This window comes from Paralichthys olivaceus, chromosome 19 (assembly GCF_024713975.1).
Source record: "Paralichthys olivaceus isolate ysfri-2021 chromosome 19, ASM2471397v2, whole genome shotgun sequence".
Taxonomy (NCBI): Eukaryota; Metazoa; Chordata; class Actinopteri; order Pleuronectiformes; family Paralichthyidae; genus Paralichthys; species Paralichthys olivaceus.
In genome coordinates this window covers 8,043,223-8,068,655 of record NC_091111.1, presented here as the reverse complement: position 1 = coordinate 8,068,655, position 25,433 = coordinate 8,043,223, and the positions used below count along the sequence as shown (strand labels likewise).

The following is a 25,433-nucleotide window of genomic DNA, read 5'->3' as shown; positions in this document are numbered from 1 at the left end:
CCTCAAAAGGATAAGCTGTACCGATGATGGATGGATGGATGTAAATGCTCCTGTGGATCCTCCAAATGGAACAGAAAGTGATTAAAAAGCGCTGTCTCCATCTCGCCTCCCCCATCTCAACAATTAATTATGATAAGCCCTCAAGCAAAGCACTTAAATCTGTTTATGTTTAAGTTTAAGACTCTGGTTATGGCATCATTCCGCCAGATGTTAATATGTACACACAGTGTAGCTGTGTGAATCTGAGACATGGAATAGCTGGGGGAAAAGCATGCATGGTCAGCAAACCATCCACGGATGAATAAAGAGAGAGAGAGCAGGATCCTGGATCAAGGATAAGTCAAACCGCCTGTCCCCCTCCTCCACAGCCTGATGCTTAAATCCAACACCAGCTCGCCAAATAAGCCTTGAGCTTGCGTGCTATTTCCCAGAGCCGCAGACCTTGACCCCGCCACGGGCCCAGACACACTCTCTCTGCCCTGGTATCATGACTGCCACTGTGGAGGCCCGCGCAGATAAGACATGATGAATGCAGATTGTTTGCAGTGTGACAGACTCATTCGTTTACAGTGGGATGGTGCCTTCACGAGGGGGCAATGGCATGCAACCTTTACTCTGAGAGGGATGAAGGGAGGAGGAAAAAAGAATGAAAGAAAGCAAAAAAGAATTTTAAAGTAAGGAGAATTAAAGAGTTGGAGGAGTGTATGGGAATGAAGCTAAAGCCATACAAAACACGGAAGCTCTGCTACAGACGTCCACACTACTCTGAGGTTTTAGATCTGCTAAAACTGAGATGTTTAAATACGCTGCTGGCTCTGTTTTAGTTGAAATTTGATGATTGGAATCAATGACGTAGACACTCACAACCGCTTGTTGATCGGGCCTTTTCAGTCACGACATAGCTTTTGCTGATTTGTCAGGCTCCTATCACATGACCCCCTTTCAGAAGAAAACAACCAGCATTAGCCTTGGCTACCACTGTAGAACGCAACGTGGATAATCAATTACAAGCTTTACTGACACTTTTCTCTTTGCTAACAGCTACTGTGTAGTTAAATTTTGCATTTTAAGATGTAACAAGTGTTGCAGGAGACGAGATGTTATACAAGCAACTTGCGACAATTCCCGTATCCAGCGGGGCGAGCGTGCCCTCCTGTTTACACCAGCACGTGCATGCCAAATGTATGTGAGTGGTCACGTGATATGTGTTTACCAAAGCTCTTGTATGGACAGAGATTGTTAAAGTTTGAAAAAGCCATTTTCAAACCAAAACATGGAGGTATGGATGTAACTTGAGGCTCATACTAGAGGACACTACAACACAGGGAAACCTGAGTTGCAGGCTGATATCACGATGGCAAAGAGTCCATTTTTCCTTTAGGCAGGTAGCAAGTAGAAATAAATTGGAACGAGGGGAGTGAGAAAGGACGGAACAACAAAGTGAGCAGAGTACAAAGGAGAGATAGAAAGATGTATCCAGCACATTCCCTTGTTTCTAATCTAGCGGCTTTTATCGCAGGGCTGTCGGATTTATGCTTCTCCCTGACACACAGACAAAGCCCCATCTGATACTCTCCATGGCAACTGAACGTGGTGACTAATTTTAGGGTTGCGGTTTGGATAACACTTCAGTTATTAAATAGCCGTCAGACAGCTTCCATTGCGGTGCCTCCTCTGAAGAGGAGAGGGAATGTTTAACATCACTCAGCCTAAAGTTTCTATGCACAATTCTTCTGCCCTGCACACAGAAGATTTACAGTTTGAACACATCTTTTGTTGTTTCAGTGATTCATCAACCTTCCTGGGAGGTCACATATTTTTTAAGACAACAACATCAAACCTCCACAAACCGACATTTAATATATGAATAATTATTTGAACCAATTAATATGAAGGTGGTCGCTTGTTCCCAACAATTCCTGTCTGCTCTACTTTGTTGGGATTTTTTTAATCATTGTTTTGGTTTTTCTGACCTGCAACTTGTTTTTTTAGATATATTTTTGGCCATTTCGCCTTCATTGCGCAGTACAAGCATGAAAAGAGGAGAGAGAATGGGGGAAGACACGCAGCAAAGGGCCAAATCAGAATCAAACCCACGGCTGTAAAGAGGAAGAGGAGCACAGCTTTCGATTTTGGCAACAACGTGATTGGCTGATTGAGATCATGAAAAACTCTGATTGGATTACTGATGGAATGCGATGTGGAGGTAGTCTTCCTGATTGATTGCTTCATTTCTCACACTGTTAAGGGTTAGTGTTGTAATCAGCAATCAAGTTTGTTTTTTTTCTAGCACAGGATGAGCAGAATTAGAACATCATTGATCTTTTATGTTTGTCAGGAGTAATTGTGTTTGGTATGTTGGACTAAAAAGCTCAAATCATTTCCCAGACTGGTGAGGCCATGTGCCTCAGTAAATGCTGGACGACAGTGTGTTAAAGGTCCACACAGAGCAGACATCTTTGACTGCTGTCTAGCTGATGTGAGAGCATGTGCAGCTCTGCAGTGTCGCTCTGACAACTGCTTCACATCCAGAGAAACCAAACACTGTGACACAACAGTAAATAACTGAAGATGAACTGTGAGATGCCACAAAACATGTTGGTGCTCTGCTGTTTATTCGACTCAGTGGAGACGATGGTGATGTCAGCTTATCCACTGCTGACCTCAGACACACACAGTCATGTCTCCATAACTCCAAGGGGACATTACATACTCATACATACTTACATTGACTTACGCAAGCCTAAACCTAATGGTAACCTAAATTAAACCTAACCTTAAAACATGTCTTCACCTTAAAATGTCATGCCCCCATAATGTGACATTGTAAACAGATTTAGGTCCCCACGTCATGAGTAATACCTGGACCACACACACACACACACACACACACACACACACAAAATCAAAATATGTAGAGAATGACCTTCTCCATCTTTATCCCAATAGCAAGGTTACCATAGTTTCTATGTGTGTGTGTGTGTGTGTGTGCTTGTGCGTGTGCATGTGCATATCAGACAATCAGACAGAGAGGTGTGATAATAATTGTAGGTTTTGGCTCCATTATTGCAACGAAATGAAAGTGATTTCTCACAGTCGTTGCTTTATATGTCATAGCGTTGAGAAAAGTGGAAGAGGAAAAGGTGGGAAATCATCAAAGTTCCAGAACCACAGCATGTGACATAACTCAGCTGTTACTTTGGAGAAAACTTTGTCGACTTATACGGCTCATCTTTCTCTCTGAACATGGTCATTAAACTTATTAAAGTGACTTCACATCCCAATCTAATTTACATCTAAGCTTTTCTTCGAGGTTCCTGCACTGTATCTTCATCTAAATATGGCTTCTAGCTGTATAATTAGTTTAAGAAGTTCCGTCATTTGCATCCACCTTTAAATTATTTCTCCTGCTTGAGCTTCTTCAAGGCCTTATGAATTATTATATGAAGTCTCAGTGCTGTTTTGGGATTTGGACATTTTACCATAAGCCTTTTGACATGTCCCAGTGGAAAAGCAAAGACTTTAACGTCAAGGTGAATGGTGGCTGAAATCCATTAAGCTGCTTCAGTGTCAGGGTCCTGGCATTTGGCATGGGGGTGGCAAGGAAGGGCAGTGGTTTGCATTGTCACCTCACAGCAAGATTATGGCTTTACACCTGTCAGAAGACCAGGGTCCAGGGAGTTTGCCTTTTCTCAACCTGTCTGCTTGGGTTTTCTCCACTAACTTCCACCTGCAGTCCAAAGACATGGATCTTAGGTTAATTGGAGACTCTAAAGTACCTGTAGCGAGCTTGAATTTTTGTTTGTCTTTATGTGACAGCACTGGTGTCCAGGGTGTACTCCACCTACTGCCCAATGTCACCTGGGATTGGCTCTAGTCTTCCTACGACCCTGATGAACAGTATCGATGCTGGATGAGTGATATTTTTAATGCTAGTCCATTGCCACACTATCATTTCTTGCACTGAGCAGGGATCAGTTCATTTATGCTGCCAAGAACAATGTTTCAAATGATGACGTGATGAAATGAATGTAATGACAGACTGCTCCATTCATTTCTTGCTTTTCTGCCGAGTCAAAATGTCTGTTAAAAACTCAACTTGAAGCAAAATGATCTTTGACTGATTCAGAATCACTGCAGACTCTTAAGTAAGAAAAGACTGACTGACTACTTAATTGATACTCTACTTTGCCCACATGTTAGGCTGTTATCCCAGCAGCCCACAATTATTGATGAATTACCATATCATCAATATTTAAATAATAACTCACTGGGTGACTCAAAAAGGGAAAGATTATAATGGGCTGCAATTTGTAAAATATTCAGAGAAGGGATCTTTTAGCCCAGCCCCGTCTATGACGAGGGAGTAAACGTTCCAGAGCTTTCGCCTCTTACCAAGAGGGCAGGCGTCCCCACAGGCCCATAATCGACAGGGGAGTCAGACGTTGTGAAGGACAATTGGCAACTTGTGAAAATTTAATCAGGGCCATGAATTAATCAATAAAAGGGGGAGGATAAATGAAGCAGGCGCATGCACCTAAATGATGGCAGAGGAGGCCCCATGGCCCAGTGCTACACTTACTTCCTGAATAAATCATTTCCTTTGAAGGTCTGGAGTGTCCTGTGGAGCCACTGCTACCGGACTCAAATTTTTTTCCCCTCCTGTGTGGATCTCAAGGCCACAACAGAGAGCAGGGAGCTGAGTCTGTAGATTTGCCTCACCTAAAGACACTCACTTAGAATATTTATCACACAGCAACTGCTCATTTCTTATCGGGGCCAATTTAGGAAGAGCTTTGCATGTCAATGTCATGCAATTAAGCCTCATGACCCAATGTATCTGATCGCTCTGTAAAGTAACATGTTGAGACTTAATTGTTGGGGTCTCAATGTCCCAGAGGAGCTGGCTTTATATTTTACTCTGTCCACTGGCACTCAACTTTAGACTCTGTGTGTCTTGACTATAATTACAGACTATACCTCTCCTTAATACGTTGGCACGGAACCAAGGGTTTTAACAGTTTAATTATGCAGCTCGAGGGACTTGATTACTTGATTAAAAGAATCTTCCCACTGTTCGTCTGCAGTCAGCATTCACACATATTTGGTTTTTACGTTTGTAGCCAAGAGGATGTGAAATCGAAAAAGTGGAGGCACCTGCCGTGGTAATTGGGAACTCGAGCCCCAGCAAGAATAAATCTGAAGGAACTAAGTCCACATCAAATTGAAAGTGCACGCTCGTCTAGAGAGAGGAGAAAGAGACAAGAACATCTAAGATAAGGTAAGATAATCTTTTATTAGTCCCACAGTGGGGAAATGTGCAACATTACAGCAAGAGGGCAGTCACTAATAAACATTAGTAAAGTAATAATAAGTAACATTGCAATACTTATAATCTAAGAGAGATATAAAAAAGAATATACAAATTTAAATGGAGTAAAAACCAGGTACTCATAAGAAGACAATATCTCGATGCCCATTCCCAATAGATAGATAGATAGATAGATAGATAGATAGGGCATTTCAGGTGATCAATTGTCAAATAGAGGACAAAAGCAGTTAGAGAGGGGAAAAGAAATAAGAGAGAAATGACAGAGACAGGTGACAAAGGAGAAAAAGATGCAACCACAGGAGAGAGAGTGGGAAGTAAAAGAAAGAGAGAAAGAAGAAAGACACAGAGACTTAAACTGGCAGAGCCAACTTCGGCTTTCCTTTGGCACTATAGTGCGCTCAGAGCCAGGTACAAGTCAAGGTAACCAGCCACAGCAGCTCGGAGTCTCCTGGGCACTGCTCTCTTCTATCTCAACCTCAGCACTCAGTGAAGCACAGCAATCGCTCCTCTCCACACCCTGCCACAGATCTGCACCCGCGATTACGCCCCAAATCAAATGAGTCTGGGACTGAGAGATGGGGGGGTTGTTCACAGGGAGAGGGAGAGAGGTGGTGGTGGTAGAGAAGAGACAGGGATGGTCTGACAGATGTGCATACAGATTCAACATGCCAGCTCAGGATCTGAGTGGTCTGAGAGAGTGAAGCACGTTGGGTGATTTAGAATTCATCTGAAGCCTGTTGGCTTAGAGAGGGCATCCGTGCAGAGAAATGACGTCAGTGTTTGTTCAGAGATTCAGTAGGAACAAGAGTGCATGTATGAAAGATATGTCCCTCGAAGCAGAAGCAGAATTATTTTTTTATATTATTCTTTTTATGCAAATTGAATCATGAGAGCAGATACATTTGAGAGAGTATCTAAAGCAGAGCGATAACAGAGTTAATCTATTCTAAATAATTCATCAGGCCATGTCTGCAATCCTAGAAATGAGGTGACAACAACATGTTTTCACCTGGAAAATGTCCTTTAATGTCCTCTAGTCTGACAGTTATAAAGAGACACAATTTGCTGATAGCAGCCCAGGACCACACTATAGCAGTAACAGCATGTGCATGTGACCACCAAGGCAATGTTGTATATGCGCCTGTATTTCTGGTTTCTTCCTCCTCTCCTTTTAGCTCCAACATTTTATTCACATCACACCTGATGTTGTTTGTGATGCATGGCTCGGCAGATAGCAGGAGAATTCATCAAATTAATGGAGGAACAATAAAAACACCAGGATGAGCCTTTGTACGGAGAAGCATTGCCTTTTAAGAGCAGACAGGTAAAAGCTAAAATAACCACATCATTCAAGGTGTCTGCCCTTGGCTGCACTGTCATCAGGAGAAATAAGAAGGTAGCACAAAGCCTCAACAGAGGAAAGAAAATGTTTTTGTATTGTAAAGTTTTAATGATGAAAATTTGGCAAATTACAGCATTTCAAATATTCAGGGTTAGTTTGAGAAATTACACCTTTTACATATTTGATTTCGCCTCATCAAGATAACACATTTGCAATGGGATGTATTTTTATGAGGATAAAAAGCTTTCAGACTTGACGTGGGAAGTTGAACAAAAAATTGGAATCAATTATTCACACCAAAGTGAGTTGAACTTAAAGTGTGTGTGTGTGTGTGTGTGTGTGTTTGTGTGTGTGTGTGTGTGTGTGTGTGTGTGTGGGTGTCTTTCCCTTCCTGCTGTCTCTGCTCCTCCCCCTGTTTTCTCTACAGGTGAGATGGGAGTGGTTCCTTCCTCCACTAATTAGAGCTTGTCCAACCAGCAGTGGGGGGGGGGTCTACAAAAGGAGCACACCTGAGTCTCCTTCTCTTTGTGCTCACTGACCTCAGCCTGTGTGCAGCACCTTGAGCATCTGTTGTATTTATTTCAGTGAAGCTCTCTTTAGATAATCAGCTTAGGCCTTGTGTTTGTGGTTTTGTTTGAGCGGTAGTAAATACTTGTTTTGTTATATTTATTTTATTTCCTTGGCAACTTCCTTTGTTCTCCCCCCACACCCTGTGATTCTGAGTTATGTTTGCACTTGACTTATAATTTATAGTGAAAATAAAACACTCCTTAATTTGTCACATCCGCTGTGATTCCATCAAGTCAGTTAAATTTCAGGGATATCAATCTGTCCATTTAGGAAGCACGAGTGATAATGAATCAGTTTCACCTGCTTTGGTGCAAATTAAAGTGACAGCAGGTGCAAAGGAGAAGCAAAATCAACAAACTCCCCAAAAAGGGAATGGTTTTGCACCTGCACAGACAGCTGCTCTCTCTTTATCCTTCCTGACTAGTTTATTAGTTTTGTGTTCTGCTGGTGTCCTTGTCACTACTGGTAGCATGAGGCGGTATCTGCAGCCCGATCAGGTTGCACAGGTAGTCCAGCTCCTCCAGGAAGGTGCAACCATACGTGCGGTCTCAAGAAAGTTTGCTCAGAACCAGCACAACTCAGTGATGACAGCTTCTCAAACTCACAAATGTAATTTCGTGACTGTGCTCTCTGACAGAACTTACTCTTGTAGCTGTGAAAGTTAGAAAGCATGGAGGGAGAGTAGCTGGAGGGTGGAGGGTATAAGATCGAGAGATCTTTGGGGGCCCAGGCAAAAGAGGCCTTGGGGATCCCACATGGAGCCACCCCTCTCCATCCACACAGATACTCATGATCATTTTAATCTTGCTCCCCCACCATCTCAGACACACCACACAGACATTTAGAGTGTAGTGGTATGAGGCCTCGTGAGGGCCTCTCTGACCATGGTGTCATTGCAGCCTCCTGTATATTGTAATTTAAAGGGGTCTGCACAAAACTGTCATCGCTGCTCTACTTAATTCTAAATAGTTTTATGGAGGGGCGTGGGGGAATGACTCAAGAAAGAACTTGTTACATTTTAGAGCAGATCCAGATAAATGTGCAGATCCAAGACGTCATCTAATACTACGTCCAGTTCATATGTTTAATATTTTACACCAAGTCTACACCTCTCACATTTTGCACCACATTTACCTTCATCAATGCTGTTCATGTTTATCAATCTGCAGAAGTACAAACACGTCAATTTGAAAACCACATAAATCACATTATTATAATGAATGCTTATATAATTTGATTCTGAAAGTGGGTGTAAGAGTAGTGAACGACATTAACATACAACAGTTTTTATGTGGATACATGTTGCTGCCTCAGCTGCTTCACTTTGTTCTCCGTCTCAAAGGAAACCCTAAAAAAATCTGCCTCCCTGTGATTCCTCACTACTCCTCTTCAGCAGCCTGTTGATGGATCACAGCGTCGAGATGCCACTTTCATGTACTAACAAGTATTTGAGGCTCTTCAAGTTGAATGGCACGATATGCCATCTCAGTGTTACACAGTTCTGCCTCCTGCACATACAAGTGTAAAGACTGCTGCTTTAAATGAAAAGAGAGAGGGAAGAGATGAGCAAAGGCGACGATTACACATTTTAAATTGTCTTTGTGTGACCGAAATGGTCCTGAAGACATTTGCTAAATGGCCTCTTGAAGTGGTGCTTGACATGTATTACCTTTAGCACTTATGAGCACTGGATTGGTTTTGATCACGAATCAAAAATCATGTGTTGAGTGCATTTATTTTTTATCCCCCAGCATATAATGTGGTGGATATGGGGATCCTGTGTCGTGCATCTGTCCATACGTCTGCTATTTGAGCAGAACTCAAAAATCTAATGTTTCCTTGGAATTTCACTACTTGGTTAAAAATTACGTTAATCAGGTAGTGAGGTGGTGCCTTTTGATAATTTGTGTTTCCTGTGGAAATATCATGTCCTAATAATTCTTCTTTGTAGGTTGTTTCAAACTAGTGATTGACTAAATTGGGTTTCAACATAGACTGTATATGAGTTCTGTTATATTCTTCCCACTATTCAGAAAAGAAGTTAAAACATTACAGATATGAACGCTGCCATCGGTCAAATATATTTCTGATAAGCTTTTTCACTCTCAATATTAATTTTAACCCAAACATGAATAATACAGATGCAAGAGTTCACTTTTTAGCAAGCAAATTGACAACACAATTTCAAAGGTGAGCAAATGGTGTTTGTAAGTTTTAATATCTAACTACAGTAACTGAGCAACTGAGTAACTGACTGATCGCACTGGACTAGAAGTTTGAATTGGTGAGAGAAATTGGATTTCTAGTGAGGATATATTAATGTTAACTGAATAACAGAAGTGTATTTTATCTTTGCATTTTGCATGAAATCACAAACTGATCATGATGCATTCTGAGCTCAGTTAAGAATGCGAACACACGGTTTAGACATTGGACGGGACAGCTGCGAGGTATGAACGACTCTTAAGTGGAAGTGAAGGAGACGACGGGGTGACTGCCCCATCGCATTTAAACCGAGAGACACACAAAGCGGAGAGCCTCTCTCTCTGTTTTCCCCCAGAGAGGGGAGAGGAGGGCAGGAGCTGTGTAATTCTGTGTGAGCGAGACAGAATGAAGAGATGGGGAGTGAGGGGAGATAAGGTTCATTAGAGGAGGTGCACGGGAACAAAGCGTAATCTCCATTTTAACCTTACCTTTAGAGGAAGGCCACAGTTGCGGCTGTGATAAAGGACTAGTGCGGAGAATACTGATTAATCCTTTACCATTGTTATCAGGAGACGTCAGCTAATGCCGCAACAGTGAATCGCACTTAGCTGCTGTGGCTGAGGACATTTTTTTCCCTCTCTCTACCTATCCTTTCGTCTTTTTCACAGTCTTGTCCATTCACAGAGTCTATCCATCTCCCCCTCATGAGGGGCAAAGAGGCGCCTGGGGCCTTAGATGGCGTAAGGGGGCGTTAGTGTTTTGATAAGTATTGATATCAATCTTATAAATCTGAATTTAATGACACCATGTGCCTGGGCTGAGGATATTTGTCTCAGAATCCTCATATGAGGAATAAAACTAAATAGGTTTTCTGAATTCACATTGACGAAGCATGAAAGTAATGCTCCTGCTTTATAAACTATTACAGTGACAACCTCATACATTTGTGTTTATTGACTTAGTCTGCACCAAACACACTGAACAGTAAAGCCCCTTTTCCACTGGTCCAGAACCCACAAAGACCCGAGAACATCTGGTGTTTTTTGCAATGAGAATGGATAAAGTTGGCATTCACTACCCGGTCAAATGACTCTGCAGTAGATGCAGATTTTTATCGGCTCCAATTGGCGTTAATGGAAATGTGACAGCCAGGTGATTGTGCTATTCTGGCAACAAAGCAAGGTAATAGTCTACATAAGTTGTCTGTGCATTTGTAATGTCGAAAATGATGCAGTGGTAAAGGAGTGCATTGTATTTTTTAATGTTTTAAAGTTTACTCTCCTTTAAAAAACCTGTGAGTGAGTAAGGAAAAGAGATGTGAAAGGGAAAGAGACAAATGAAAAAGAACAAACCACAGAAAGGACAGATCCACGGTTGAGCCTCAGCATGACTTCTTCCCATTCTTCTCTGTCTCCCTCCGCCTCCCTCCTCCTCCCTTCTCCTCCCTCTCTCTCTCTCTCTCACTGTCTCTCTTGATGGATTGGCCCATCAGTTAGAAATAATTAGGATGAGCTGAAGTCTTGTCTCGCTGAATGCAGTATCACCAGGGAGCAGGGTCAAGCCTTAAAAACCAGAAACTCCATCCCGCCTTCACTTTATATTCCTACAGGGTGGCTCCCACATGAAATTGCATCATTTCGCTTTATTAACCCGGTAACTCTGTACAGGTTCGTGCAAAGATGAGCAGTTAAAAAGTCTAAAAGCCTTCGTGTGTGTTCAGAATGTTGTAAGATGGTGTATGCTTCATCGCACCAAGACAGTTAATGCACACATTATATAGGTCCAGTCATCGTGTAAGTGATATTCTAATATCCTGGCTTGAGCCTGAACTTTTTTAAGCGTCAGTGCAGGCGACACCCACTGGCAGGAGGCGTTACATTTTCAGGTTGTCTGTCTTTCTTGTGTACATGAACGCCTTGAGGGAATTTCTTCACACTTTCTTCAAACATATAAGGTCAAAGGTCAAGGTCACAGCGACCGCACTGATTCGATTTTTGCCTTGTGAAGGCAGCATCTCAGGAACGCCTTGAGGGAATTTCTTCAGATTTGGTGCATTCACTTGGACTAAAAAATAAACTGATTAGAATTTGCTGGTCAGTTGTCACTTGGACTACAAAATTAACAGATCCGATTTCAGTGGTCAAAGGTCACAGTGACCAAATAGGAGTCTGGAAATAAATGTATGTAGACTGAAACTGCACTGGTTGGCGGAGGCATACAACCACAGGGCTGTTATTCTAGTTGCTTATTTCCGATTATATTTTCATTCATCATTCCACAGAGAATCAATCTTCAGCAGATAAATTGCTAATTAAATCCATTTTCATACTTACACTTCTCAAGTGTGCACTCTTCATTAAACCCCAATGTATTACTGTGATAAATAATTAAGTGCATCATGAGACTATTGTGACTCACTATCTCCTGAGCCTGTAGATCGTGTCTATACTCTGCCTTGGTGTCCTGTATAAATGGTACAAACCATAGACGGTGAATAAACATGGACCAAAAGTAAAGCTCCCCATAATTGCAGTAAAGGTCAAAGACCCCATCTCTTCCATGTTAGCAGACAGGACATGGGTCAAACTAAAAAGTCGAAGATTGTTGTGTCATTATGGGTAGTCCTTATCACACTGATGTTTGTTGAAGTGCTAAGGTTGGTTTTAATTTGTTATTTAATGCTATAAAAAACATAGAAAAATCATTGCGATTGACAGCTGAAACTAATTCATGATTGGCCAAACACTTCTGCGTAGACACAGGCTACAAATACACAAGATGGCGGCATTCATATTCCGAACTATTTTAGCTTAACTTCTGGGCAGTGTGAGGAAGTAGAGACGCGTCGTCCACCTCTCTGTTACAGTTTTAGTCGCAGAGCGGAGTTGACATGTAAGAGGAAGAGCCGTCACTGCAGGACAAGACACTGATGTGACACATGACGCCTCTGATTCTGGAATGCTCACATTCTTTCTAAAGTCACACAGTGTGCCGACGTTACTTTTCAATTGCTGGAATAACTGTGACCGCCAAAGAGCGATAACATTTACAGTTTGTCATTGTTTGTAAGGCTGCGTTATACGTCCATGCTTTCCACTTCCCTGCAGCTTCAGTTCAGGATTTCAAGGTAAAATAAGACAGAACAAAATTAATTGTGTTGTGTCTGTGCCAGAGGAGCGAATGCCACAGAGCCCTGCCCATCCCAAACGACACCTGTCTCCACCTGTGTGGCTTGTTATTGCCATCCTGGGACGCCTCAACCTGCCTACTGTCCTTTACAATGATGAGTGCTGAGCCCCAGTGGACCATCTCACCCTTCCACATAATGGCTTTTTTTTTATCAGAGCAGAGTCTGACCTTCTGCTTATACTCAGAGAACATTGCTGTAATATAACAATAAAGCATCATCATCATTGTTGTCATCATCATCATCATCATCGCCGCAGTGTCTCTGTGGCTATTTTTCTTGGCATGTGTGTAAGGTTTATTTTGCAATACTTTCTCCTCAGACTCTCGTGTCTTGTTTGAGCACTTGGAGAAGAAAGACCGTCTTTCCTCCAGCGTCTCAGTCCGACATTGAACCTGTGGACACTGCCTCAGCCACCGGAAGGAAAATTTGCAAAACCTCAGACAGACACGGGAGCTGCACTCCATTGCCTGATTCATAATTCAAACATGACCCCTGTTCTTCCTCCCCCTCCTCTTTAAAAGTGCTGGAGATGCCACAGACAATCTGGCACTTCTTTCCTCTTCTCCATTAGAGACCAATGGGACTTTTTGGGGACCTGTGTGTGTGTGTGTGTGTGTGTGTGTGTGTGTGTGTCTGAGCCTTTCATGTTCATTGCATGGTGCTTTGTCAGTATCAGGCTTCAAAAACTGATTAAAATCAGAGTCTTTTTGACTCAGCTGGCTGGGAAGGACAAGGCAGGGAAGCAGCACAAAAAAAATAACTGGTCACCTCTTTCATTCATGTGCTTTACTGTCCTGTGGTTTTGCACCAGGTGCGTACCCTGAGCATGCACAGGATTTAACACACATCGCACTTTGTCTCATCTTTCTTCAAAGTGCATTTGAGCACACATAGGGGGGAAAAAAGGAAAAAGTGACATCCCAGGATCTGAGCTGCTCGTGGAGTTCAATTTTATTTGCAGACAACATAATGGGTTCATGCCTCTCATGACACGATCGGTCACATGTCTGTCAATCTTTCCTGTTCTGCTTCACCCTAAAAAAGAGAGGTTCTGCCTGAGAATGTAACCTTTAGGAGGTGTTTCATAAATACTAAATATAAGAGACATGTTCCGTTATTAATCAGTCGTTTTCTCTCTGCACTCATGATGTATTTCACATGGCAGCCATGGTGAGACCCGCTTCATCCCTGTGATGGAATTGAGCGGAGAAAGATGGAAATCCATCTACTGAACACAAACCCATTTTCAATTACCCATAACCTCTTCAGCGTGTGGGTTTGCGCACACGCGTGCATATGGCCGTGCGTGTTTGTGTTCTTCCGAAGAAAAGGGATTGCTCTAAAATGCAATCCAATCTTTGAACAAATGGAGGAAAGAAGTTGCTTTATCCTGAGTTTGAAAACATATTCTGCTGTGTGCAAGTGGAGCAAAATTTCTTAGTGTTTTTACTTGAGATACTTGTCATCCTTTTTCTATTATAGAGAATAAAATACATTGCTCGAATGTTATCTGAAGGTTTGAATGTTTTATGGGAGCAACAGGAAGTTAGTGCCAGGTCACACCAGGTACCCTGGTTTGGATTTAATGGAGGCTACAGGCAGTGCATCACTTTTGTAGTCACACCACCAGATGAGACTGAATATTGCCAATGTTGAAGTCAGTCTGGATCACTGTGAAATATGTTCAGCCGCAAATCTGAGCTGTTTAAGAAACATAAGGCTCTGAAAATTGGCATATTTTCAGATGATGAACAGAAAATATTCAAGTCAGAGTTATGATTCAAAGTAATAAAAGTGTCAAAATGCTCCCTACTCTCTCCTGCCTGAAATTTCAAATCTGGCTTTCCATCACGCTGTGCTCATGCCACATCCACAGCAAATTAGCCTGAGAAAACTATAAGAAAATATCGTATGTGGTTTGATTTTGGCCTGCGATCAGCATCCCGTTGACCCTCACCATCCATCGACCATCTTCTTGCTGAGAACTGCATAAGTTTACAGTACTTGTGGGAACACACATGTGCGCCTCAGACAAAGGTTGATAAACACAAATCTTAGCTCAGCTCCATTTGGTGATGGGACAGGGTCAGGGAGAGTGAATAATGTGTGTCTGGCTGAGCTGGGGCCTTGAACTCAGACTGTACAGATCATTGGATGAGGAGTGAGACTTTGCTTCTTTGCATGGAAGACCAATCTCGAGTCAGTCTCAGCTTTCTGTCATGACGTTTCACCTTGTTTTTATAGCGTCAAATAACCAATTTAAACAAAACTCACTGGAAAAAATAGCACTCTGATAAACATTTGTGTGATAAGAACAACCTAACAGAAATCATCTTTCAGAAAAATGTACTTTGCATAAACTTTTGAGTTTTTAGTTTGGTCCATGTACCATCTTCTAACATGGAGGAGGCAGGGTTTACGACCTATGCTGCAGCTCCAGCTTCACTTTTGCAGAGCAGTCATGTCATCCATCTTTATATGCAGTCTATGTAATGGAGCCATCCATGTTTCTCTGCACTGAAAAGTCAAAATGTCTGCTGTGAGAAGGGTCTGCTGCTATTCTGTTGAATTTGAATGAAGTAAATTCATCCTGCTTTAAATTAGTTTTGACTTTAACATGAACATAAGCATCAGTTTGTTATTATTACAATAGGAATAATGTTTGTTCATCATTGATGAAACAACTTTGATTGCCCTTCTGGGACATTAACTTAAGACCACCGATGTACTGTTTGTGTAGGTAGAGGAGGAATTATTGGAGAATAACAAAAGTCTGTATGGTTCATCATCAAGGAAGCGTGAACATTGTAGACATTGTTAGAGCAATCAAGCCAGTAGTTGTTGAAATATTTTAGTGTGGACCAAAGTGGTGGATCAAACGCTATCCAAGAGACTGACTGAGCCAGAGGCAGATATTACCATGCCCAGAGCCATGAGACCAGCACGGCAAAAAATAATTCAGCCAGCACTACTTCTCTGTGAAATTTGCCTCTGTGATATTTGCTTTTGCAAATCTTAGGTATGAATGTAATTTCAAGGACACAGCGTCTTCCTGGAATTTCTGAATTCCGTCAGAATACAAAGTCTGGAGACAGACTAAGTGAAGAAATAGCAGCCAATCATCCACTCCTGCTGTTATTTGAAAAAAAAAAGTATTTTCTAAGAGTATTTGGTAGAGACAGAGCAGTGGATGAAGTTAAAATGCCATTTTCAAACATATCATTTGCACTGAGGATGAAGTCAGCAGTCTCATTCTTCAAACGCAAACAGACAGCGTGAGAGTAATATGAGGAGACAAGAGTTTTGGGAGCATGTGGCTCAGAAGTTGCTCACTTTAAGCCCTCAGAGATATCATACTGGGACCACTTCCAAATGAAACTTCAAATCCATCTTTTCTCTTTTGGTTTCTCATTAGCAGATGATACAACAGCAGAGCCAGGAGGCAATGAAGAGCATGCCGTTGTGATATGGTGACTGATATCCACCCCGATACCACCCAAGTTCTTGAGATTTTTGAGATTTTTCAGGTGAGCGATTTCCCTTTTCGTCCACACGCTTCAGATCAGGGTCGGGCTGATCTCAGTTAAACTCTTAATAAGCCCCATTTCACGGCATGCAGCCAAGAGATTAGATCTGACAGGCCAGGCGTGGGCTAGTACTGAGACTACAGATCTGCAGGCTAAGCTCTGGATTGGAAATGTTCCAGAGTCTGCTGCAGCTTGTTGGATGGTTGCTGCATGTTGATGGCAACAGTGTGTGTGTGTGTGTGTGTGTGTGTGTGTGTGTGTGTGTGTGTGTGTGTGCGTGCACGTACATTTGGGAAACTCCACGCTCCCTATGTGCAGAGCTTTGTATAAAAAGTCTCTGGTGCAGAGTGAAATCAGAAAACATTGTGTTCATCCTACTTGGTTTATCTGCAATGAAGATGTTATAGTCTTTGTTCTCATAAAATGAAACAGAATTTGCTTCATTACTGTTTGAATGATTTACTTGTTTTTTCATACATTGCATGTCGGCTATTTCAGAGGTCTGTTAAGAAATCAATACACAATCTTCAGACCCAAGGTCGCAACTTTTCAAAATAAAAGCTCTGTAATCAGCCTGATATATGATATGATGCATGGCAGCAACAAATTAAATGCTGTGCTTTTACTCATATTGCTGAAGAGGAAGCTATTCCATGTATGTTGCTGCCATGATGGAGATCAGGACTCTTGACCCAGTAAATGTCCTAGTGATGGTGAAATAAAAATAATTTAAATTATCCATGTTGCCGACCACTGCTGTAGTTTATCCAAGGACGTAGAAGAAGACACTATCAACTCGATCCATGGACTGAGGACACACTGCCCCACCTCCACTGACTGCTACAGAGTGCTGGTCGCCTGTTTATTCAATTAATATTGAATGTATCAAGTGTCCAAATTGCAGAATAATCCACAATGCACTTTCTCAGGCAAATTACAGTGCAAACACACGTGAAGTTGATTAGATGTGCAGTTCACAAGATATGTGTTCCACAGACAGGTAGATGCTGACCTATTTCCCCTTCTACTGACAGTGCATTATACAGACACTACTTTATTTAAAGTGTAAGCTGTTGGTTTCAGCTGCAGTGGCACATGAATCGTCTTCCACATGAAGCTGAAGATGTGTTGTCACAGCCCCGGGCACACGCAGGTGAACCAAGCTTCCCATATGGCTTAGAGGGAGCTTATTAGGGCTCTGAGCAGAAAACACATTATCCACAGTGGACTAAGGCCACCAAGAGATGATTTCCATTACGAAAGACTTTAATTCCACCAGTATGAGTAGGAGGAGGTGTGTGGAAATATGAAAAAGAAGACGAGCCGCACCTCCTGGCGGCTCGGCTCATGTTAGGCCAAATGATACCTCCATGTCCTGCTCACTCCTGATTTGGCATTAAAGCAAAAATTGTATTTCTCTGGTTTGTTTTCTGGACACAGTTCTCTGAGTAATCGTATTATTACCAACACGAACCACTGACCTCACACACTTCTGTCTTTCTCTCCCTGTTGCTCACTTTTATCTAAACTTGTAAAAATTCATCAAATGTACCCTCAGGGTGTTTGTTGCGAATCGATAAGAGAGACGGTAGACAAGGAAATCCAAGGCCTGCAAATTAACGGATTTGAAAAGCAATGTTTAAAGAAGAAGAAGAATAGCATGATGACCACATTTCTTCAATATGTTCTCCTGTGCATTGATTCCACAGGTAAATAATAAGAAGTTTTAATTTAAGCTATGGACTGAATTCTATCGAGGCACTTCTGGTGCAGTCACGAGGTTTTGCTCTCTTAGAGGAAAATAGCATATTAGTGGTTCCACACACTGACTCATGGTCTTTTTTTCTTCCTGTGCATACACATGAAAACAGATTGAGATTGAGCATTTTTTGCACAAACACTAAATCTACACCATCCGCCCAGACAGACTCTTTTGTGTAGCAGCTTTGCAAACCTTTTCCCCTCCCCACTTATTATTCATTCACACTGTTTATGGTATTTATTATTGTTGTGCTCTTCACCAGGATGAATCTCGGCCATTTTCCCTCCTGTCAGGCCTCATTTTAAACCTCATATATTGAAAAGATCAATCTTCAGTAAGTGTGCAACACAAACTGCTTCATACAGCTGAACAGTATGTACATACTGCCCCCCTGAGGTTAGAGACGGTAACTGCAGGCAGACAGGACTGAAGGAGATAGATAGATAGATAGATAGATAGATAGATAGATAGATAGATAGATAGATAGATAGATAGATAGATAGATAGATTATTGGTAGCTAAAACATCTTCAATTCAATAAATTCACATAGAACTATTCCTCATATTGTGGACTTTTGAAGCATCATACTTCTGCATATTCTTTCATACAGCATATAAAATACATATAATACATTGTCTGAGCGTTGACCATAAACTTTAAAACAAGGCCTTTTCCAAACAGTTTGACTGACACGTTTTATTTGATTTAATGCCACAGTGCTGCAAACACCACTTGAGAGTGATATTGTTTGCAGTCTCTGTGCGGAAAGGCACATCTCAGAGACTGTGTATCACTTGTTTGTGTAACCTGCCGCTGTGAAGAGCTCTCAGGAGCCGCATCAATTTGGATTCCTCCCTCACTTGATGTGTGAGCTCATTTAAGCTGCTCGGCTTTGCATTCCTAAGAAACACTTCATCACAACACGATGCACCAGACGTGTGATCCTCAAACGTCTTTTCTCCTGGAACTTTCTGTGATGCAGGTTTCATTCGCACTCATGAGCAGTGAGAGAGAAAGAGAGAGACGCTTATCACCCTGAAATGCAAAAGCAAATATTACGCTGGCGGCATAAGAATGAAGGAAAGAGACAAAGAGATTTTAAGTAGGCCCTCTGGCCAAGTGTTAACTACAGGCAACTTGTACTATACACAGATAAATGGCAAGTTTATATATGTCACCGTAAACACAACATTACATTGTAAATACCGAAGCAAAGGCCCATTGGTGTCTTCCTTTTCTTTCTTCTTTTTATTAAGTACAGAGTTGTACATTTCTTTCATTTCTCCTGAAGCTAATTCATTTCCACAGTTTGTGCTGTTGTGACAATCTTTCCTTCACAGGCAAAGTAAAGGAGTTTAAATGGGACCTGGGAGATTTCCTCTAAAGAGATAATTAGTCCTCTCCTCTTCCTCGTGAGCTTCTCGCTCAGTGTCACTGTTGTTATAGTAACAAACCAGGGTAAAAACCCTCATGTACAGCTAAGTATAGTGTTGGCAAATCATTTTCATCATCAGCCTGCTGTCTGTCTCGGTTAGTGATGAAGTGAGGTAAGCAAAGTTATTTATAGATCTTTTTGTTGGTGCATGAATGTCCGATTTCCATTTGCACAGAAGCTAGCCAACAGGAAGGAAGAGGGATGCAACAATGATGAGACTGACATGTCATCTAATACAGGAAATGAGAGGCGGAAAAGTGACACAACACACAGGGCTGTTACAGCTGCACTCTTCAGGTTGAATTCAGTTTTATTTGAATAGCATCAAATCACAACATGCATGATCTAGAAGCAGTTAACATATAGTTAGGTCGAGACCTGACAAAATGATAGAGAAACCCAACAGTTCCCACAGTGAGCAACACATTTTTTTTATTATTATTTTTTAATCTGTCATTTCAAAATTTTACTCAAGAATTGCGACTGTCTCAAGGTGCAATGCCAGAGACAGGATGGAGACTCCGAGCACAAATTCTTTAAGGTCTCTCATGCATAAGATGTTGAAGTTACAAAATACCTGACAATTCATATAATTTATTCAAATTGCAATGAATGGAGGTGAATGAATGACTAATAAAACTATAAAATAATACAACTTTAATACCATAGCATATAGAAAAGGCTTCCAAAATACTTATACATGGGAATAAAACAACACAGAAAAAATGAAATAAAACATAAAAGAAAATATCGACAAAAGAAACATCAGTAAAAACCAGTTCAAATCTGGAATTAAATTGGTTTTGAAAAAGAAAAGACAATTCTAAAGGTTTCCTCTAGAAATATGTTTTCAGCACTGCTCTGTAAAATCTTCTCTCTCCTGCTGAAATGTTATACTCACATATGTCCAGTAGGTTGCAGGACACACACTTCACAGAGTTTTTCCACCAATTACTTGAGTAATGTTTTATAATGGGAGGATGTTATTTATTTCTGAGTTTATTTATTTATTTATCTATTAGTTTTTTTCTCTTGACAAGCCCTTAATGTTGTCAGCTTACATTTCATGAGCTAAACTGCGGGAATAAATAATATAATAAATAAAAGTAAAAAATAATAAAACATGCGTAGAGAAAATAGAATACGGAAGTGTTTGCAGTGCCTCAAATGCGCCACTGGGGGTCAAAGTTGAACAGTTCGCCTTACAAGATGGCGGCCGAACCAGCACGGGAGTGGAACGATGAGCAGCTCAAAAGTGACGATTTGCCCAAAAAAGACATAATCAAATTCATCCAGGACAATGCAGCACACTCGGTATGTTCGCCCCTCTGGCCTGTGTGAGATTTCAGTGTGAATGTGTCCAGGTTTAAGTTTTAAACCTGTGAGAAGTGCAGCATGCAGCATGGTTAGCTGCAGCAGAGCCACCAGGAACACTGCAGTGGTTTAGCATCCAGCAAAGCTAAAAACACGACAACACATGTTATACTAAATAGTTATAAAAGTGTTAAAGTAAACAGTATTTCATCAGACCAGCAGCAGCAACAGCTGCATTTACTGTTTATTATCATTTTATGTAAAAAAAACAAAACGTGATCGTTAAATAAAGTCACCATCATTAACTTTCTAATTATTTGTGTTTTCCAGTTCCTTAACGAGCACAAGCTGCTGGGAAACATCAAAAATGTTTCCAAAACTGCCAAGAAAGAGCAACTGATCATCGCCTACAGTCAGCTGTTCGAGAGCAAAGTGAGTACCGCAGCATCACCGGGGATGATGTACACTGACATCACTGGTCATGTAAACAATGTGTGTGTTCTGCTGTCTCTGTGTTGCAGAGGTTTAAAGACACAGAGCCAATTGAAGAAGTTACCGAGAAGGTTAAAGATGTGAGAATTGAAGAAAAACCCAAAGAAGTTAAAACAGAGGTGGTAGATGAGGTACTGCTGCAGGATGGTAAAGATCGACAAGATAGATGTTTACTTTACATGCACATAAAGGTTTATGAACCTGCTGCTGCGTTGCTTTTCTCAGGGTCCACCCAAGTACTTCAAGTCAGTACTGAAGAAAGGCGACAAGACCAACTTCCCAAAGAAGGGCGACACTGTGGGCTGCTGGTACACTGGCTCCCTGGAGGATGGAACTGTGTTTGACACCAATATTCCTGCAGGTTCGACCAACGTGCACCTTAGTGATGCTCCACACAAAAGATTGTCTTCTTATCATTGCGTATTACCCCCATCCTGTTTAAACCTTCGCTTCACTCCTGTTTCTACAGCAGCCAGAAAGAAGAGACAGACCAAACCACTGTGCTTCAAGGTCGGCTTGGGAAGAGTCATCAGAGGAGTAAGTCAATCTCATGTTAATTAATCTGTGCATCCTAACATCTCTCAAGCTGTTCTCAGACATGAAGCCCAGAGAATGTCGGTACATTTGGATCCTGATTCTTCAGAGTTTTTTCTTTTCACATATGAACACACAAACAAAGCAGCAGGAGCTTATCTCTGCTCAGACAACACAGAAATATCCGTAATAGTCAGGTGAGGGCAGCATTGCAGAGGCAGCACGTAGTGTGGTCATTTCACTGTGGAGATTATGTGTTTTTGTTTACGGCACATCAACACCATCATCAACTGTTATCAAAAAATCCTCTCACCTACGTGTGTGGCTCCACTTTTCTCCTGAGATAATTATATTTTTGTTAGAAACCACCACCTCTTGTTGCTGTGTTCTCATATTGGCTCTCTCGGACATTCTGCTGAGTTCGTATTAGGGTTCTGGCCGGAGAAGCTCTACAGAAAGACTTTGGACATTTGCATTCTCACATACAGACCCTCTGGAGAATGTCAGGGGATTATCCGGAGTTCAGTGCACGTCTGAAAGCATCTTGAGTTTCTCAGTGTGACTCTTCCCTCCACCACCTCATCATATTTAATCCCTTACTTTCACAGTGGGATGAGGCCGTGCTAACAATGAGCAAGGGTGAAACCGCCCGAGTGGAGATCGAACCAGAGTGGGCCTATGGACGGAAGGGCGTCCCTGACAAGTATCCTTTTCTGTGGCTGATTGTTTCCTTCTTTCTGTGTCTTGTATATTTGCAGTGAAATGTTAATTTTTCCAGTTGTCCTGCCAACACTGGGGGTCATTATCAGGTTCATTATTAATTCAATCTGATGCTAAATTCATTTTCAGTAATCTTCTCCTTAACTCCAGCTCTACCAGAGTTCCACCCAATGCCAAGCTGATTTTTGAGGTGGAGCTTGTGTCAGTGGATTAACTGACTTAACATTTGCCAGCATGCATCACATTTAAGAATGGACAACACACGTCTTGATCTCGACTGTGCTGTGACTACTTCCTCTACACATTATCTCATAGTTACATTATGTACAACAGGCTGCATCAAGAAACGACCACTTACTACTACAATTGTTTTTGGCCAAAACAGAATGGCTTGTTTATAATGTAAATAAAATCACCCTGATTTTTTTGTCTGTTTACATGTAAAATGTAATTGATAAATAAAATTGTTTTGTGGACTTAGTTCATACTTAAGGAAATTATCTTTCTGGTCTTCCTTGTTAACTGACTGCAAGTATATGACTCCATGTGTATATCATTTGATGCAGGATTATAAACAGCATGATATTAGCAGATTAAACCAATTTATATAAAGCAGCGAACAGAAATTAAAAAGCAGGATAAATGGAGCACTTTTTGTTTCCACGTAAACCACTAATTGTCAAATTTCTACCTCAGACAAGGTTGTTTATCAGTTTGAGATAACCAGTAACTGTTGGACAGGTTACCATGAAATCTGGAAGGATGCAGCATGAGTCAGAGAAGAACCTTTAAAAATGTAGTGTATATCAGGGACAGATGCAGTTTTCCATTTTAACATGGTACCTTATTTCCTATGTAATCATGGATCTTGAAATATGTATTGAGGGGCCAGATATTTATGAATCTGTAAAAGTTACTGCAGCTTATTTGAATTTAATGGCACTATTGGGCCATGGCAGAGGTATGCACTCTAACTCAGTGCATTTCTAGTTTTAAATAAACTGCTGGTTTGAAAATAAGACTTCCACTGAATGACACATCACAACATTCAGTTCTGTCCAAGTCAAACTTTATTCTGAACAGGATAAAATTTAACTTGATGAAAACTGACAGGTGGTGATCATGCTTCTCCTTTGGGGCATGGAAGCATTTAGGAGTTGGCGTTGGGTCCCTTCTTCTTTCCGAAGGTGGGCACAACGTTCACAAAGCGCCTGTTGTACTGGATGCGACGCTTGGCACGGCCAGTCTTCTTCTTCTTCTTCTCCTGCTTTTCAACCTGGACAACGAGACGGAAAAGAGGGTCTTATTTCTCTAAATAGTTAATGTGTATTCATTCTTAAAAAACAAATGCATCCAAAACCTTTAAGACATTTTCAAATATATGGGACAAATCCCAATGCAAGACAGGTTGTGAATAAATACAATTTAAAATTATTCTGGAACAGGACAGAAAAGGAATGTCTCCTTACCTTGGGTGTCTGTCCCCTCACTTTTCCAGCACGGGCCAGAGAACCGTGGACCTTACCTGTTGTAGGGGAGAGAAGGAAATCATAGTCAGTCATAGTCATCCAAAAACCGAAGTTTCTGAAGTTTAAAACAAACCTGTGGGGGCAATAGTGTACTACAAACACTTTGTGTTGCCACTTGTGTTTAAAATGGATGTTTCAAGTTTCTCTTTGGTGGACAAACATGCAATCAGGTGTCAGTGAACTCACCTCCCAGCAGCCTGCCAGCTACCTCCAGGGTGCAGTGCTCCGAGACTCCACAGGATGCCAGGGAGACATCATCCTCCAGTGGGCACCCGGCAAGCAGCAGCACCTGATCCTCGACCAGGAGACCCTCCAGACCCTGGACATGAGCCTGAGAGAGACACCAGAAAATACACATATTCTCAGACACCTTTCCACATCAGATTTCAACTCGGTTTTTAAACGTTAGCTACCAAATAATGACCAGGAGATGTTAAGTTTTAGGTCAAATGTACAACTCGTAGAGATTTTACCTTGATCTGTCCAACAGTTTCCTGTCCGGTCACCTCGAGGGTGTGAGTGTTCTGTGCACGCAAAAACAGCTGCATCTTGATGCTGGAAGAAAACGACATCAGGTTCAACGATCACACATTGACTTTTAATTAGACATGATATTGACGTGGAAATCAGCTCGTGGCTTTGGATTTATGTGTGACAGCGAACAAGGACCCCTGTAACCCGCCACATATTTCCCCTGTTTGAAAATAAATCACCTCCTGATGAAATTACAGCCACAAAAATACACGAATTTTTAAAAAAGTGGCCACTTGAAAACGGAAGAGAAGCAGAGCAACGTGCCGGGAACACTGGTGACTACGGGTAACGCGCTAATGCTATGCTAGCGTGGTTAGCCACATGGGGCACACGTTTCATAAAGTCGGTAGAAACACGTAAAATAACCCGTAACTGCTCAAACTAAGATGTGCCGTGATACGCGGTGACATACGTGTTATAGTTGTCAACTAAAACCTGTCGGGGTTGGACGAAATTAGGGTTTTTCACAGAAAACGCACAGGCCTTACCTCGCTTGATGCTAGTCGATCAACGCTAGGCATAAAAAGGGCTGCTCGAGGGTCCACACTGCGCATGTGCACACTTACGTACTTCCGCCTCTTTAGTCACGCCCATCGCACTTTGAAGGGTGATGCGTTTGCTTGCGTTGAAAAACAAATCGGTAATAATTCAGTATATCGCTATTATTGTTCTACTACAATATTGTTCTGGTGATTTAAACGTGACCACACAAGCAGTGAATGAAATCATCAGCTAAATGGAAAGTTAAAGCTAAATAGATGCTTAAGAGTCAAATGTTTGAGGTTTTAAATGGAAACTTTCATATTTTAAACTGGATCAATTCCTTCACGAGTCAGTTGAATAAAAAACATTTTCACTCTCACCTTCATATGCAATTTCAATTTACACTTCAAGGTTTTGCTTATTTGCACATATGACCATGTTGACAAATTCATTGCTAGTATAA

General features: G+C 41.5%; 2 protein-coding genes across 3 annotated transcripts; one reads left to right on the top strand and one right to left on the bottom strand.

Moving 5' to 3' along the window:
• Positions 1-20,519: 20,519 nt before the first annotated feature.
• fkbp3 (FKBP prolyl isomerase 3) lies at positions 20,520-22,921 on the top strand. Its single transcript, XM_020092005.2, has 7 exons — positions 20,520-20,678; positions 21,009-21,110; positions 21,200-21,301; positions 21,396-21,531; positions 21,640-21,707; positions 22,313-22,407; positions 22,584-22,921. Exons 1-7 carry the CDS (start codon positions 20,532-20,534, stop codon positions 22,636-22,638), a joined length of 705 nt encoding a protein of 234 aa, XP_019947564.2. The 5' UTR covers positions 20,520-20,531; the 3' UTR covers positions 22,639-22,921.
• A 555-nt stretch (positions 22,922-23,476) lies between these two features.
• faua (FAU ubiquitin like and ribosomal protein S30 fusion a) lies at positions 23,477-25,096 on the bottom strand. 2 transcript variants are annotated; one of them, XM_020092006.2, is made up of 5 exons: positions 24,976-25,096; positions 24,427-24,508; positions 24,140-24,284; positions 23,894-23,949; positions 23,477-23,700 (listed from the first exon to the last, which is right to left on the bottom strand). In XM_020092006.2, the coding sequence occupies exons 2-5, from the start codon at positions 24,499-24,501 to the stop codon at positions 23,575-23,577; spliced, it is 402 nt and encodes a 133-aa protein (XP_019947565.1). In that variant the 5' UTR covers positions 24,502-24,508; positions 24,976-25,096; the 3' UTR covers positions 23,477-23,574. The 2 variants fall into 2 exon arrangements, with proteins under 2 accessions (XP_019947565.1, XP_019947566.1); XM_020092007.2 differs by having other exon boundaries at positions 24,667-25,015.
• Positions 25,097-25,433: the final 337 nt, after the last annotated feature.